The sequence below is a fragment of the Carcharodon carcharias genome, chromosome 14, assembly GCF_017639515.1.
Source record: "Carcharodon carcharias isolate sCarCar2 chromosome 14, sCarCar2.pri, whole genome shotgun sequence".
Taxonomy (NCBI): domain Eukaryota; kingdom Metazoa; phylum Chordata; class Chondrichthyes; order Lamniformes; family Lamnidae; genus Carcharodon; species Carcharodon carcharias.
The window spans coordinates 36,230,213-36,246,466 of record NC_054480.1 but is presented as its reverse complement, the minus strand read 5'-3'; the positions used below and the strand labels follow the sequence as shown (position 1 = coordinate 36,246,466).

The 16,254-nt window shown below is 42.4% G+C and overlaps 1 protein-coding gene across 4 annotated transcripts in view; it reads left to right on the top strand.

Moving 5' to 3' along the window:
- Positions 1–16,254, top strand: part of LOC121286910 (zinc finger protein 704-like) — a 110,517-nt gene that overhangs the window by 78,716 nt on the left and 15,547 nt on the right. For all 4 annotated transcript variants that reach the window (XR_005945099.1, XM_041204169.1, XM_041204168.1 and 1 more), the window contains exons 3-5: positions 5,483–5,592; positions 7,046–7,278; positions 12,906–13,006. Coding sequence is in view for 3 of the 4 variants with exons in the window: in XM_041204169.1 (XP_041060103.1) it covers positions 5,483–5,592; positions 7,046–7,278; positions 12,906–13,006 (444 nt within the window). In the remaining variant the exon portion in view is untranslated. The remainder of the gene's footprint in view (positions 1–5,482; positions 5,593–7,045; positions 7,279–12,905; positions 13,007–16,254) is intronic.

The window sequence follows — 16,254 nt, the reverse complement described above, 5'->3', positions numbered from 1 at the left end:
AAATTTATACAAATTGCAAAACATTCAGCTCTTTCAAGGCAACTCCTCATATCCCCATCTGATCAACCACAACTGACACTCACCCTCGTCTTATAGTCATATCACACCCATCCATCACAGTAATCCTCCACAATTTTTGCCCTTCCATCCTCTCAACATTTCTCGCACTCAACTCTTTTTCTCCTTGCAGGTGAAGAGGACGCAACAGCAGGGAGAGGCAGGGAACCAAGGATGGCCCTCCAATCATTGTGATTTTGACAGCTGCCTAGGAGGATGTAGTGGAGATTAACAGACTCTTGGCATGCATGGATATTAGATAGAAGATCTGGGGATGACATGGCATACAACACTCATTTATGTTGGCTTGTCAGCGAGTAATGAAGAATGATGATCTGCACAGTGATAACTGAGAATCCTCTTATCTTGTCAGTTCTAATTTCTGTCTGTCATCTCCCAAAAACCCTGCAAGCATCCTTGAGGAGCTGAAGGAAAATGAAGAGTACTTAGAGGTTGCATACTTATCCCACACACCAACTCAGCTCATCTCACTGGGTTGTCACATGGTGAGGCACATGTCATAAGTGAACAGAATCAGGTGTTGGAAACCGTGACAGCAGTGGAGAGTCCCTGTCGGTTGGCAAGGGATCTTCCAAGCTCTGCTTATCTGGACACAGAATTTGAGCCTTAGGAGTCATTGACAGAGGATGATTCTGTACAAAAAGCAGAAAATGTGAGAAGTGTAGTCAACATTTCCAGAGACATTGCACGAACGGAGAGAGATTGGAAGCGTCCAACTCCACCATGAGTGCCATGATGTCTCAGACTGATACAATGATGCCTACCTCCATGAAAAGAGTGGCCATCTGTATGCAGCCTCAGGCATGGCAGGCAACAGCCTGCATACTCAGTCTGCCGCTTTAAACAGGATGGAGGAAAGTCTCACCTTGGCTCTTCAGCATTCTCACTGAAGTGTGGCAAAGTGCTGTCCAGCTCGTGGCTAGCAGGGGAGTGTGGATGTCCTATGATGGGGAACATGGAGAAGGGAGACATGGGAGTGGGAACTCTGTTCAAGCATTGCTATTTCTCCCCATTGCCCCCACCAGACCCCCTTGAGCTCCACATGCTGCCTCTTATCCCAATAACTGAGCCTGTCCCTGCACAAGTTCTTTGGCAGAGCACTCAGGAGCTCCAAAACCCAGAGGACATCAGCCACAAGCATCTCAACAATCACAGCAGGGGGATGAGTAGCCTGCTGGAGACACAGTGGTATTTGTAGGTGAACAAAGGTAATCAGTTGAGTGTTTAATATTGTGTTAGAATCTCCCTTTTATGTTCAATATTTATGAATCATAAACTTATTTCAAAGCTCCATTGCTCTGTCCTCCCCATTGTCACCTAACAAATGGCCTTCAGCCTTGAGGAAAATGGTATAATAGGAGTAGAAGACCAGCAATGGATGTCAGTAAGTGCTAGTGCTGCCTAAGATTAACTGAATGAGTCTCTCTTGGCATTCCTTGCGCCTAAGTGAGTGGCTGTAGGACCCCTCGCCACATCAGGCCCTTCCTCTTCCTCCTGTTGCTCGTCCTCTTCCTCTCCTCCAACGATAGAGAAGTCATCACCTTCCTCCTCCTGCTGCACCAGTCCTCTCTGCTGCACCATGTTGTGGAAGGTGCAGCACACCACTATCATTCTGGACACACTGCTACACACTGAAGCAGTCCACCAGACCTGTTCACACATCTGAATTACATCATTAGTGTCTCAGCGGCTTACTCAGTGAACATTTTTATTCTTGGGTGACTTTGGTTCTACCTTTTCTGAGAATCATTGGCAGTTGCCATTGACTCTGCTTGCGGTGTGAATATCTGGGAGTCTTGACTGGTGCAGAGTGAAGACATCATGGCAGCTTTCTGGGTATTTTGCATAAAGATAATATTTCAGTGATTACATACTAGCCGAACATTGATGGAGTGGAATACTGCTGGGTGATCTGCTTGATTGCCATGTGTGCAACCTGTGGCTCCCTGCAACTGTGGGCATCCAGCCACAGCATCAAAACTGAGGGGCTCTCATTTCGATAGGCCTCATCAGCAATGAAATGGATGTAAGTGTTGGCCCTGGCAAATATGGCATTCACCTTCTGGGAGATGCATTTGTGTGTAGCTTATTGTGAGCTTATACAGATGTTGCCATAATTTCCCTGGAAGGAACTGGAGGTGAAGAAATTCAGGGCTGTGTTGACCTTAAGTGCCACTGGCAATTCATGCCCACTTGGAAGGGGGCAGGAGGCTGTAAATATCAGCAACAACCTGGCGTGGAAGTCTGAGCCTCCTGAGGCACTGATGTTCAATCATGTCCAGAAAGCTGCTACTCTGTCTGTAGATCCTGTGTCGGTGGTATCACTTCCTGTGAGTTGGAGTTCTGTGTTCAGTCCCTCTGTCCTGTGGAGCAGCAGTTGGTTGAGGAGAAGGTTGCTGCTGTTCTGTTATTATTTGCTCATGGTTTGTGAGCATTGCTAGCAAGACCAGCATGTATCCTCCAACCCTATTTTCCCTTGAGAAGGTGGTGATGAGCTGCCTTCTGTAGCACTGTGGTGTAGGTACACCCACAGTGCTGTTAGGGAAGGGAGTTCCAGGATATTGACCTGCGACAGTGAAGGAACTGTGAAATAGTTCCAAATCAGGATTGTGTATGACCTGGAGGGGAACTTGCAGATGATGGTGTTCCCAAGTCTTTGCTACCCTTGTCCTGGGTGGTAGAGTTCACGGATTTGGAAGTTGTTGTCTAAGGAACCTTGGTAAGTTGCTGCAGAGCATCTTGCTGATGATGCACACTACTGCACCAGTGGGGGAAGGAGGCAATGATCTTTGCAGTAAGTCCTGTGAACAAAAACTTGGGCAAAGGAACAGCTGTCATATTACAGTATTTAAAACCTGTCAATTGCTCAGCCCTGCCAATCCCCAATATCTTCTTGCCTTGTTCAACTTGGTGAGTTCCAGAAAACCTAGGAAACCCATACATTCACAGTTAAAGAAAGAATGCAGGGTTAAAATGCACTCCACTGCCTTCTAACATATGTTAATAACCGACCTGCCTGTCCCACAGGGGTTTCCCTCACGTTATGAAACACGCTTGAGTTAAATGCAGAAATTGGCGGGTTTCCTCCTGCTGGCTTCCTCTTCTAACTGCTGCAAGCACTTGCATCTGCCCACCTTAGCAGGTTAAAACTCCCCTCCTGCCCCCCCCCCCCCCCCCCCCCCCCCAATCTTTAAAAGTGTATCTAAGTGACCCAGGGAATTCAGCCCCATCTAGACACCTTGGGTATATTCTAAATGCAAATTAAACCAGAGTTCACAGCCCAGTCTGATAAGACTGCGAAGCATGTCCACTACGCTCTGTAGTCGGAATGGACTTCTGAGTCTGAATTTTCACGACACAAGTTTGGTGAGGGAAAAGTGGAAACCATTTTGCAATGCTGCTAAACTTATGTAGTGTAAATGCAACTTAAGAATTTAGGTTGGACCATGTGAAGCACATGTATGGCATAATACACAGTGCACTTTAGGCACTATAGCCCAGAAATACACAATTATATTTGTAAAGGGTGCCACTCATCTTCAGATGAAATGGAGTTATCACTGAATGGGGACAATCTGTGCCGTTTTAAGTCCGTGTTGGGTTTACCTGTGATAACTATGTTTAGGGAATTCATCCAGCTGCTCATGGAGTGGAATTTTATAGCCCCGTTGAGGTGAGGTTGGGGCCATAAAACACGGCGAGCCATCCAAATGTCCATTGACTTCAGTGGGACCGTAAAATTCTGCCCATGGTGTTTCTTCAACTTAGTGAGTGTTTTGCTTAGCATGCAAATGAAACATTCCAGCAAATGGTAAAGAATTGTTTAACCTTCACATTGCTGGCAGACTCTGGGAACTTCTCTGATCTCCCTGGCACAAATATATTTTAAGTATCTGTTCAGACAGCATGATCCTAATAGTAATAAAGTTATTTGAAAGTCAGAGTTACTCAAATGTCAGAGTAACTTTCATTACAGTATTAATTCTATTCCACAAAATAAACACTAAAATACCATCGTAAATGTCTTTAAATTGAAAAAGTTAACTATATCCTTGGTTGCCACATCTTGCCCACTCTCTTATTTTAGCTTTTTGCAACCTTTCTAACTAATGTACCTTGATGTAGCTCGTATAACCTTTTATTCTTTTTTGTAAGCCCTTTTAAACAATTTGCTTGCCTTGCTCCCTATGCTTACCCAGGCCTGTCATTAATGTGAGAGGTTTGGGTGAGAGCAACACTTGTAGAAATGTAGCCAAAAAATTGGGTCTGAAAGACCTTTTTTTCCAAGCCAATCAGCACCTCTAAATCTGAAGGTTAAAGCTTTCATGTCAGGAGTGATCAGTTAATTTTTGCCAGCTTTCCATATGGCAAACCTTTTTGGTCCTGCATGTATAAAATTTAATTTGATGGTCTTGATAAATCTAATCCCAGCAAAACAAGAGAGTTCGGCCATTGCATAATGTTGTTGTTCTTGGCTATTAATCCTCACTGTAGGTGCTATTTAAGTTCGCATTCATTCTCCAAGAGGAAATAATTAGTTAAGTGTTTTATCTATGTAATCCAAAGTGTAATTGTTTGTGTACCTGTAAAAAGTTTAGTGTGGCAATGATTTTGTTTTAAATGTGTAATTGCAACATAAAAAGCAGAGCAGCTGAATCTCAACTTGCCACACTGAGACCTACTCAAGATAGTAGCCCAAGGCCGGGATTTTCCAACCCCATCACAAGCAGGACCCGCCACAAGAGTTGAGAAATGTTTGCTCTGCTTGAACGCCTGTAATTCATGATTTCCACCAAGACATGCAGTAGCGTTGCTGTTGTATATTCATCTATTGGTGCAAATGTGACTTCTTAGGCCAGTAAATAGATGAAATATTGGTGACAAATTCACACTATGCTCATGTTGAACACTTTGGCATTCTCTGAAACTCAGAGCATTGCTGTCCATGCACTCATGTTCGCGATGCTGCAAGAATGTAAGCACATGTGTGAAATGATCAAAAATTTAGAGCAAGTGCAAGTTCTCAGCCGGTATGTACAGTCCACAGAGTAGGAGTGAACCAATGTTTGTGCAATGTATTTCAACACACTGGATAATGCAATAAGGGTCTAAAATTAATAAAGATAAAACAAAGTCGTCTGGGGAAAGCAGTAAATTTCAAAATGTGAACTTATTCCCAATTTTGCATGCAGTCTTTTTAAACAGCTGGTTTTCTACTATATATCAACTGTATTTCAAAGTCAACAAACTTTTAAAATGTTTTTAAGTCTACCTCCTTTCCACAGTGAATAGAATGAACATGAACATAAGGTGACAATTCCATTTGCATTGTAAACAGATTTGACAAATGCAAAGTTTTTAGTTTTAAACAGTGTTGTTCACAGTATAATTCGTGGTTTTACAGGAAACCTTCAGAAGAAGCTGACATGGATGAAGTTATGGCAGCTGCAGTTTTGACCAGTCTCTCCACCAGTCCACTGGTGCGCAGTCCACCCTCAGGAGCACACATATTAGGTAGGCTTTTAAACCAGATTGTCTTTATGCTCAGTCAGGGATATTCTAATTTTGCAAAATTGTTTCTGTAATAAATAGTTCCACTGACACGCTTGTGGTAAGACGCGTTCATGTCCTGACAATTCTTCACACGCTGAATTCCTAATTTCAGCTAGACCACAGGAGCAAGGTCCCAGTTGAGGATAACTGCTTCCCCTTAGGGAGATTGAGGTTTCTGTGGAGTCAGAATGAGCCTCGGAAACTGACAAGTTGCAACTTGGCATCCATTTATTATCCGCAGCTTGCTAACAAAGTGGCATGTTGGACAGCCAAACGCGGTCATCGTCAGTGCACTAGCAGGAAGTTTCCTGCATGTATTTTTAGAATCCAGGCATTTCATGTTCATGCAATGCAGGAACATTCTTTGTGAATTTGAAACAAATATTAGCAACAATATTGGGAATGCTGCTGCTAGCTGGGATTCTTATACAAAACCTTAATTGCTGGAAGTTAAAAATTATGGTGTGGGGGGCGGGAGTGTATAAAAAAAGGCAATTAAAAGGTTAGGAAACAGGCTAATTAAGTTTTCCAGTGGTCCAAAAATTGTTTCAAATTGTTGAACTTAACCAAAGTTGGCTTTTTTTCTCCCTTTCCCTTTCTCTTGCAACAGAAACAGAGGCTTATTGCACTTCAAAAAGTACTGTCTGTAAAACACTTTGCAATGTCCTGTGGTCATGAAAGGCACTATATAAATGCAAGTCTTTCTCTTCGTCTTCCCATTCTACAATCCAGTACTGTTTCTTCCTTGTTTAATCCACATCTACTCACTTTTACAGTCAAGGATAACTCTTCTCTTGTTTGTCAATCTAATACTGTACCTCCTATCTGCAATTCAATTCAATCAGATTTTTAAAGTATTTTGCAATGATTATTATTAAATTATTTTTGCAATTTGCTTTCTCAGCAACCATTAATTTGGTTTGGTGATAGTGTCCATTGCCTATTGTAATAGATACCATCCATAAATGTCCAGCTGGTTTGCCGGCCTATTATTTCATAGTACCATGAGTAAGGGGACATTCCAATTTCTGCTCCAAGGAATTTACCATCTCTACTGCATGCCTTTTTGGAAAATTCCTAAATGAGAAAGGAAGATTGTAGAAGCATTTATCTTTGGTTTGCTGCTGTACAGTTCTTCTAGAGGACAACTGAAAAGTGGCATTGGAGAGAACATTTGGAGGAGGTAGTTTGCCTACTTTGTCTGTTTGCTGTACACCTTATTAGAAGGAAAATAGAGGATTTTAATTTCCTTCAAAGCATTTATTTATTCAAAGCTCACTCAGTATTGCATATGGTTTTCAGAACCACTTATTTGTGTCTTGTGTATTTATGTATATGTTGTGTACCACTAATTACGTTGACCTCTGTACTTACCTTATTTTACTATATCAGACTTTGCTTTTTTGCTTTCCAGATAACTGTAAAGTGTCAAAGGAGGGGCCAACTTTGTCTGCCAGCTACGGCAGCAGCACTACTAGTGGTAATTGGAGTTGGGACATTCCAAGTGACCACTCCAACCCATCCACACCATCGCCACCACTGCCAGGTGACAGCTCCAAACCATTATCTGGACAATCAGATGATGGCATTGATGAACCAGAGGCATCCCACTTCCTGTTTGAAGAACCCGCTCCCAGGAAAAGAAAGGTTTGATTTTTATTTCAAGACTGGACCTGCTCAGTGATTTTATTTTCTAACCAGAAACCATTTAATTGGTCTGTAAATTGCTTTACCAATGTAGTGTTTAGCTTTAACCCAACTGGGTCATTGCCTATGCTGGTTTTGCTTATTGGCTTGGTATGAAAGTTGCAACCATTAAGCTTTTTTTTAAACATTTTATTTTTCCTTTTCTTTCTCTCCTAATAATTGGCTTTGCAACCCTAGTTGTGTGTCATCTGCCCTGAAATCACTGGGTAGGATTCTTCTTCCACGCAACCAAACTCAATTTTAGTCAGGATTGAAAATAAAATCTCCTTATACTTATTCAGATCAGTGTGTAAAGTAAATAACCATGTGAGACATTGGAGAGCTCTACTAATGATAAGGGATCTATGGTGGAAGAGCACTGATTTCTTCAGTATTGGTGACAGCATCATTTTGTAATGCTGAATATAATTTTTTGAAGAATCCTGTTATATGTTCTGTTATAACGCTACACAAAATGCATATAGAGACTGTCCACCTGGGATAAAAGCGTCATTACAGCCACTTTGGGCTTCTTTACATAATTTGTCATTTTTAAAAGATTTGGCAATTAGCATAGCACATATTTGGTAAAATTAACGTCATAGTTTCAGTCTCCCCCTCCAGTCATACTTGAGTAACAGTTTACACTTTTATGGAATCTTAAATATAGCAAAATATTCCAAGGTGATTTACAAGATGGGGGAGTAATTGAAAATAAAGGAGCATCTGTGGAAAAGAATTGGGATGGGGAGTAACAGAGGGTAAGGTTGGAGATAGACAATGAAACATTTGAGGTTTAGAGAGAGAATTCTCTTAATAGTACTGGGTGGTGATAGCTGAAGGCTGTGCCATTCTTGGTGGAACATAATTGGTTGTGAAAGAAATGAGGGATGCGTCACATTACAAATATGAAACAGTGTGTATGTGCTGGGATGTAGTGCCGGGGAAGTTGTAGAATTAGGTCGGAGTGAACCTACGAGGGATTTGTAGATGAGGTCAGTAAGGTTGGGATGATAGGTCAGCTGGATATTGTGCAGAAAATAGAGGAAAATAGAGGGAGTAGGAGAATATCGCCTGAAACTTGCACCATGACAAAATGTTTTTGCGCAGAATTTATAAATGTTATTTCTGTATCAGTTGTGTTTTGGATGAGTGTTTGAATAATGGGGAAGAGGTGGAGGGGAATACACCTTTCAATGAATCACAAAGATAAGAAAAACTTTAGAAAGTTATGTTTATTTGGAGATAATCCACTGATTGATCTCAGATTGAAGTGCTTCTATTAGTGAAATCCACAATTATTGTACACAGTAATATGGTTTTTCTACAATACTGATTTTTTTTTCCCAGTGTTGCATGAAGCTTTTAAAATATTCTATCATTTTTTTTAGTATGGATTTAGAAAGCTAATAGGACGTTACAACTTTATTGGACAGAAACATAAGGTAAATCGTCTTGCAAGAAAGTTCATAGAATGAAATAGGTGTGTACATAGAGTGGGAAACTGAAAAGATAAAGTTTGTGTCAACATGAACAAATAACCACTTAGCCTGCCTGCAAAGAATATTAAATTCTAAAACCAATTATGCTATCGTAGTGCTCAAGTTTGGAACTTAGCATTAGCTGCAGGCTATTTGTCTTTGGCACCCTGCATGGTTACATTGTTGGAGTGTTTTCAGAGTCTGTTTCAGTAGTGCAGGCTACTTGAAAACTTGCACTAGCAAGTGAACAACACCCGTTCTTTAAAAAAAACTGCTGGGAGTGTAATGCAACTCCATTGAATTTGCAACTTGCGACAGACCACTGCATTTATTCAAGCTCTTTTTTTCATTTTGGTCTTGTGGTATGTTATTAAGGCTTTCATTCCTCTGTTGTGCATGTAAGAAAGCCTGGGCTTAACTGATGATTTGGCTGTCTCATAAATACTGTACACCTTCTTTAAAGTCAATGCACCTAAATATGTTCTTGGAAATAAAATAAAAATTATATAGATTTTTAGCGAGGTATTTTATAAAGAACTTATTCTACAAGCCATTTAAGTTTTTATTTTTGGGAAACTGAATTGGAAGTTAGCAGAAATCCAGCTATTTTCCCTATATAACTAGTTTTCATTTCTTGAGCCATCCACATACAATCCTGCAGTTACTGGAAAAATGTGACTGGAATTTCTGCTTTCTTTTATTATCAGCTACCAATGCAATTTTACAGCACATTTTTTTTACATGCCTCAGTAATTCCTTCTCTAAAGCTCTCATGTTAGTCTTAAATTATCTCTTTTGGATGTATGTGTGCGTCTTTTGCTTTGTGTGTTTATAATGCTTAAAATCTAATTTGAGGGCTGTAACATGGCTGGCACTTGGAACTGCCCCAGCAATGTAATTTCTGCTCCAACCACAGAGGAGCCTTCTGCTGTTGAACAGGCTTGTTCACTTCTGGGTTTGAGTTTTTTTTTGTCTTTCATATTCACTAAAACTCCTTGCAGCTATTTTCTTTTGTTGACAGTGGGAGGGGATGGCCATTGCACTTTCCTAGTCTAGATTAATAATTACTTAAAGTGGGAAGATCTAACTGCTCTACATTTTTGCAGTCATTGCTACTTTTTAAGTATATATTCAGCTTGTTTCACATGCATGCGGTTAAAACACTACAGATTAAGAACCTTAAACATCAGTGTCTCAAGCTTAGAATGTGGTGCATTGGAAGAAAAAAAGCTGAGATTGTAGAGACTCTGATTATAAAGACTTGATTTTTATACATTTATTGGAAACCACACACGAAGGAGACAAACTTCACAATAAAATTGCAAAGATTTCGTTTGAATTTTTACATGATGCATTGGGCAGTGGCACATTTCTGCTTTTTTTGTGCCTTGTTGGCATGTGGCTTTCTTGGGTCCGGTGCAGGCTGAGTTTAGCTCTAGGGCATCACTGTATTACATGACCCAAACTGTACCTTTAACTACAGCTTCAAAAGAGTACTTCTTCCTGCATTTGTTCATTTTCCCACCTTGTACAAGGAATAGGCAATTAGGGAACTCTGGTTCCCTCATGCTGTGGATCTGCTCCCAATTAAGAACTGGTTAGAGATTGTCAGAAGGTAAAGTGAAATCCACCTTGCACATAATTTTGGAATAGACAGGTTGTGTTCCTTGCACAAATTTTGGTGAGTCCAAAGCATAGATTTTAGAAATCCTTGTCAGTTACTTTTAGCCACACATTGGCTCTTGTCCAAGAAGTAATAAAGGCTTCAAATGGCTCAAATTGTTTATGTGGAATAGTGAAGTATTAATCATTTTCACGTACTTCCATATATGAGTGAACAAGAGATCTTGACTTGTGTGTACTTAGGTAGTTCCCAAGGGCGTAAGTTTGTACCATATCCTAAAAAGAGCAGCGTTCCTCCTTGTTGGTATGTAAATTCATATTAAGTTTTAACTATGTTAGAGGCTGCACCCCATCTAGGGTGTGGCTGTGTTGCAACACATTGAACCATGGGACACTGTAGTTTAAACCCATGCTCATAATTCACATGCTCCATTGAAATTATCAGGGGAGTAAAGGTTGAGCAGGACAGTAATGCCACAGTTACTGGCAGAGGGGTGGAGGAGCTGCTGCCATCATCTGGAGCGCCCTGAGAGAAGCCCCCAGCGACCACAAGCAGCTCGTGTGCTAATGTGAGGTCGGTCTGGACCTCACTGCTCGCCATTGATGGACCGGCACCCAGCAGAGATACTAGGTGTCTCATCCATCTCTCACTGGCACTGACCACCTGAGGTCATTGCCAGTGCGTGAGGGATTGCAGGTCCGACTGCAACCCCAGGAACCCCTGATCCTGTTCCTAGAACTGCCTCTCCATGATTTTCACTACCCTGTCAATGAAGGAGGCAGTGCACTCGGTGCTGAGGGTCAAAGCAGTACTTATGCTCCACATGGACTCCTCCATGACATAGACCATGGCACAGAAACCTTCAAGAATCTCCAGCAGATCCTCCACATCTTGCTGGACATCCAGAATCTGCCGCCTAATGAATCCAGAGGCTCATCATCTGCCTCGGACTCAGCATGGGTCCTGGTCTCCAGCAGTCCCCCAACTGCTGGCACCCTGGGCATATTCTGCCTCCACCTGCTCCTCATGTGAGTGCGTCATGCCCTCACCGCTGTGCACCAACATTGTAGCCAATGATCTGATGTCCACTGAGGTGTTGGTATCGGCATTGGTGCCTGGTGCAGAGAGGGGGTGTGATGCAGGTGCACCTGACGGCCACTGGTCCTCCGGTGTCACGGGTACTCATCGAAGTATTGCATTCATTGACTGACTGGATGGCTATTCTAGGGGAGAAAAACGACATGTCATTAGAATTAATCATCAGATTGTCACTGCGCATGCTAGGCGGGCTGGCGAGACAATGGAGATCTGCATTATGGTACCAGCGTCTTTCAATGAACAATGGGGACTTCAGGTTTGAGGTTTCCATTACAGATGAGATAACAGAACAATGTTTACACACTCTGACACTCTCACATCTGTGCACTGCACTCTTACCATCGTCAGAGATCCCTGCCTCTCCATGACCGGTGGAACAAGCTGGGCGCTGGCTCTCTATCGCCAAGGCATCCATTTCATACCTCGTCAATATGAACAGGTTAGGAGGGGTCTCCGCCCATGATCTCGGCATTGCACCCATGTGCGTCACACAACATCTTGGCTGCTGTTCTGTCGAAGGGTCATGAGGACTCGAAACGTCAACTCTTTTCTTCTCCGCCGATGCTGCCAGACCTGCTGAGTTTTTCCAGGTAATTCTGTTTTTGTTTTGGATTTCCAGCATCCGCAGTTTTTTTGTTTTTATCTTGGCTGCTGACCTGGCTGCCACCTCTGTCCATGCTTTCTTGGTCAGGGGTAATGGCCGCCTCTTGCCATCCATGGGGATGGGGATGAGGATGTCCCGCCTGGTACTGACCTCCTCCGTGAGGATTCCCATACACTCATCCGAGAACCGGGTCGGCCGAGTGCCCACAGGACTTGCCCTCCAGCCTGGCATGCCCAGCAGGTGCAGATGCCATTGCAGCTGAAAAAAAATGTTTCGTCAAACAACTTCAAAGCTACAAAGTGTCCCCTGGCAACCTTCAGGGAACTGCCTCTACTGCTTTTAAATCCCCCATGGGTCGCCAGGCCCCCGCCCAGCACTTCCGACCATTGAGCAGACGCGTCTCACGCTGGGCGGCCCTTAATTGGCCACCCAGACTGAAATTGCGTTGGAAACGTGATCTTGTCCAGGAGCAGATTTTACCTCCGCTTCCGGGACTGCCCATTTGGCGTGCACGCCAAGCTTGACATTCAGACCTATGAAACCGGGACAGGCTTGATAGGGTGTATTAGCTTTCTCCCTGTTCCTGAAAAGCCAGACTCGGTGAAGCTCTCCTCCGAGCAAAAAGCCATAAAACTATAACCCTGATTCTGTCTCCTCCTGGATTTGCTGCTAGTGAAGCTATGTGCTCGGAATGCTGCCACTCTGAATTTTCCTTATGGTGTTTACTGGGATTTAGTATAAATGCTGTATTCACTTTGTTTCATCTGTTCCACTCTTGCAGAACTCCATGAAGGTCATGTTTAAATGTTTGTGGAAGAATTGTGGGAAAGTTCTGAGTACGTCATCAGGGATACAGAAACACGTTCGCACACTCCATTTGGGGTAGGTCTGAAACTTGAGCATTTAAATTGTCAGACATATGATCTTAAAACTGCTGCTTCTTCCTCAAGTACCATTTTCTTATTTATAAAAATCTGTAGCATCATATCATTTTCAATCTTCTGCTTAGCATTTATGTAAAAAGATGCTTCTTGGGTAGGCTTTACCTGTGATTTGATGCATTTCTGAATTATTAATTGAATTTCAAATTGAATGCAGTCTGAGACTGGCTGGTTTGAATTGGTTAATGGCTTCCATTTCAGAAATTGACAACACTTTTCACCTATTAAGGTATATGTGATGCAGAGTTCTTGAACAATTGAAACTCCTCATATTGTTGGGACCACTGTTATCTTTGGATGTTAATAGCAGTGTGACCTCATGGTCCCATTCTCCTGTCGCTCAGTTACTAAAAATAAGGTTTGCATCCTTGAACGGGAGCCTAACTTTTTTGACCAAATAAAGCAATACCACATTAATTACAGTACTCTATACTAATACATCGTGAAGAGTGATTTAGGTGTTAAGATCACTTCTTTGACAACATCATCTGTTGTAACATGGTAATCTGCACATTCTGTAAAGTGTCTGCTATTCAGTTAATACTAAGGTTAAATATTAACCCTAAAATGCAATTTGTACTGAAATTTCTGTGATGCTCTGAGTATGCCCTTGTATTTGAGAATTCTTGAGTATTTCTGAAAAAAGAGACATGCTATCAAAGCTTTTCATCTTGCACTCATCAGGACAGCTATGCAAGATAAACCAACAGTAAAGGGAACAGCAAATTATACTGCATGAGAAGAGTGTGTTGATTGGTTGGTGAAAGCAGCAGAAAATAGTTAACTATTAACTGCCGAGCTTGTGTTTCAAATTCAAACCAAGCAGGTCAACTCTGGTCAAGGCATTGCTATGGGGAATGAACCAGGGAATGGCTGTCCACCAAGCTGTTGTTTAGTTGGACATGCTCCTTCTGTCTGCAAAGTTAAGGACCCTGTGTGTGAATATATGTGGCTTCTAGCATGCCTGCACTTTCCAGAAAAGTAGAAAGTCTGCTGCCCATGGAGTAAAGGAAAATTAACGGTCCCTTTTAGGCAATTCAAAGTTTCCATGCAATTGTCGCCACAGTTTACTTGTATTTTTAAATATTACGCAGATACTTTCCCATTCACAATCACAATTTGCAATACATGAGACTATCATGTGACTTACTAATACTGAAACCTTTTTAAAAAAAAATACTGTGCTGCTCATCTATCTCAAATGGAATTAACATGGTGTTTTGCAAAATCCTTGGGACAAACTGCTTGAAAAATGATCTGGAGCAAGGGACATTTCATGTTTAAAGGGATTGTGACAGGATAGATTAGAAATCGGTTAAGAGCCAGAAGGAGAATAGTGATTCATGAATTTTTTTTTTGGTGTAAAGGTTTAAATACTGGTTTCTTCATAGCTCAGTGTTCTGTCCATTGCTCTTGTCAATCTGTAATAATCCAGACTTGGAAATTGAGGGTATAGTAATAAATTTTGCAGATAACCCAAGAAGTAGAGAGTATGGTTAACTGAAGAGAACTGTATACAACTGTTGGAGGACACAATCCGGTTGTTATGGGGGAGTAAAATTTTACATAAAGAAATGGGATAACCTTAAACTAAATGCTAAAACTGTAAAAGGAATTTGACGAGCAGAGATTTAGAGGTCTGGATACAAAAATTCCTTAAAGTGAGAGGATAAGCTGATAAGACAGTTATAACAGGGATAAATTTCAATGTGCATGGAGAAATGGGAAGAGGAAGATAGCACTTTCAAAGAGCCAGCCCAGGCGCAATGGACAGAATCTTATGTTAAAAACAAAAAAACTGCGGATGCTGGAAATCCAAAACAAAAACAGAATTACCTGGAAAAACTCAGCAGGTCTGGCAGCATCGGCGGAGAAGAAAAGAGTTGACGTTTCGAGTCCTCATGACCTTTCAACAGAACTTGAGTGAATCCAAGAAATCCCTTTTCTTGGATTCACTCAAGTTCTGTCGAAGGGTCATGAGGACTCGAAACGTCAACTCTTTTCTTCTCCGCCGATGCTGCCAGACCTGCTGAGTTTTTCCAGGTAATTCAGAATCTTATGTTGATTGTTTATTTTCAGGAATGGGAACCATTTCCCCACAGCCTGGGGTTAAGACCTTCCAGGAGGCAGCCCCCTAATTGGCCAACTCTGCACCTGATCTTCTGCAGGATCCTGAGGCTGCAAGCCCAATCAGAGGGCTCGCAGCTTTGGAAGACCGGCAGCCTCACCAGGGGAGGTGGGTGCTGCTGAGGCTGAAAGGAGTGTGTGAGGAGACTCAAATGCAGATGCCCTCAGAAGCATTCATAAAACAGATAAAATGAAGAGGGACAAATCTGGAAGGCCTATCTGAGCATAGGGGAAACCCCTCTGGAGGAATTGTTTAGGCTGCAAATGCCTTATCATTGGAGTATGGAGCCTCTGGCTCTGATAGCCACCCAACCTCGCGCCAGGAAGCCAACTCCACGGAGCTACTGTGCTCAGCCCTCAGTGGGGGTCTGCTCCAACATAGGAATTATCCTGGCGGAATCCTTCCCATTTCCTTCGTTAGGCCATTAATTGCTCACTACTGGCTACCTGTCACTTTTTATTCATTCTTTCATGGGATGTGCACATCACTGGCAAGGCCAGCATTTGTTGCCCTTTCCTAAATTGCCCTTCAACTGAGTGGCTTGCTCGGCAATTTCAGAGGGCATTCGAGAGTCAACCACATTGCACTGGGTCTGGAGTCACATGTAGGCCAGATCAAGAAAGGATGGCAGATTTCCTTCATTAAAGGACATTGGTGAATCAGATGGGTTTTTACAGCAATCGATGATTGTTTCACGGTCACCGTAACTGGGGCTAGGTTTCAATTCCAGATTTAATAGTTGAATTTAAATTCCACCAACTGCCATGGTGGGATTTGAATCCAGGACCCCGGAACATTAGCCTGGACCTCTGGATTAGTAGTCCAGCGACATTGCCACTACGCAACCGTCTCCTCTCAAGGTGGGTAGCCACTGCCATTATTCAACTGCCTGCAGCAAGCTTGTGGGAACAGGTCTGTCTGCCAACCTACACCCTAATCTCCAAATTTGCTTCCGGTCCCATCTTCAAACCTGTCTCTATGGGACCAAGCTGATACCGAAGTGCTTTATAAGGATGATGGGGGTGGGGTGGGTTGGAGGGGTGGGGAAGGAAATGAGATAC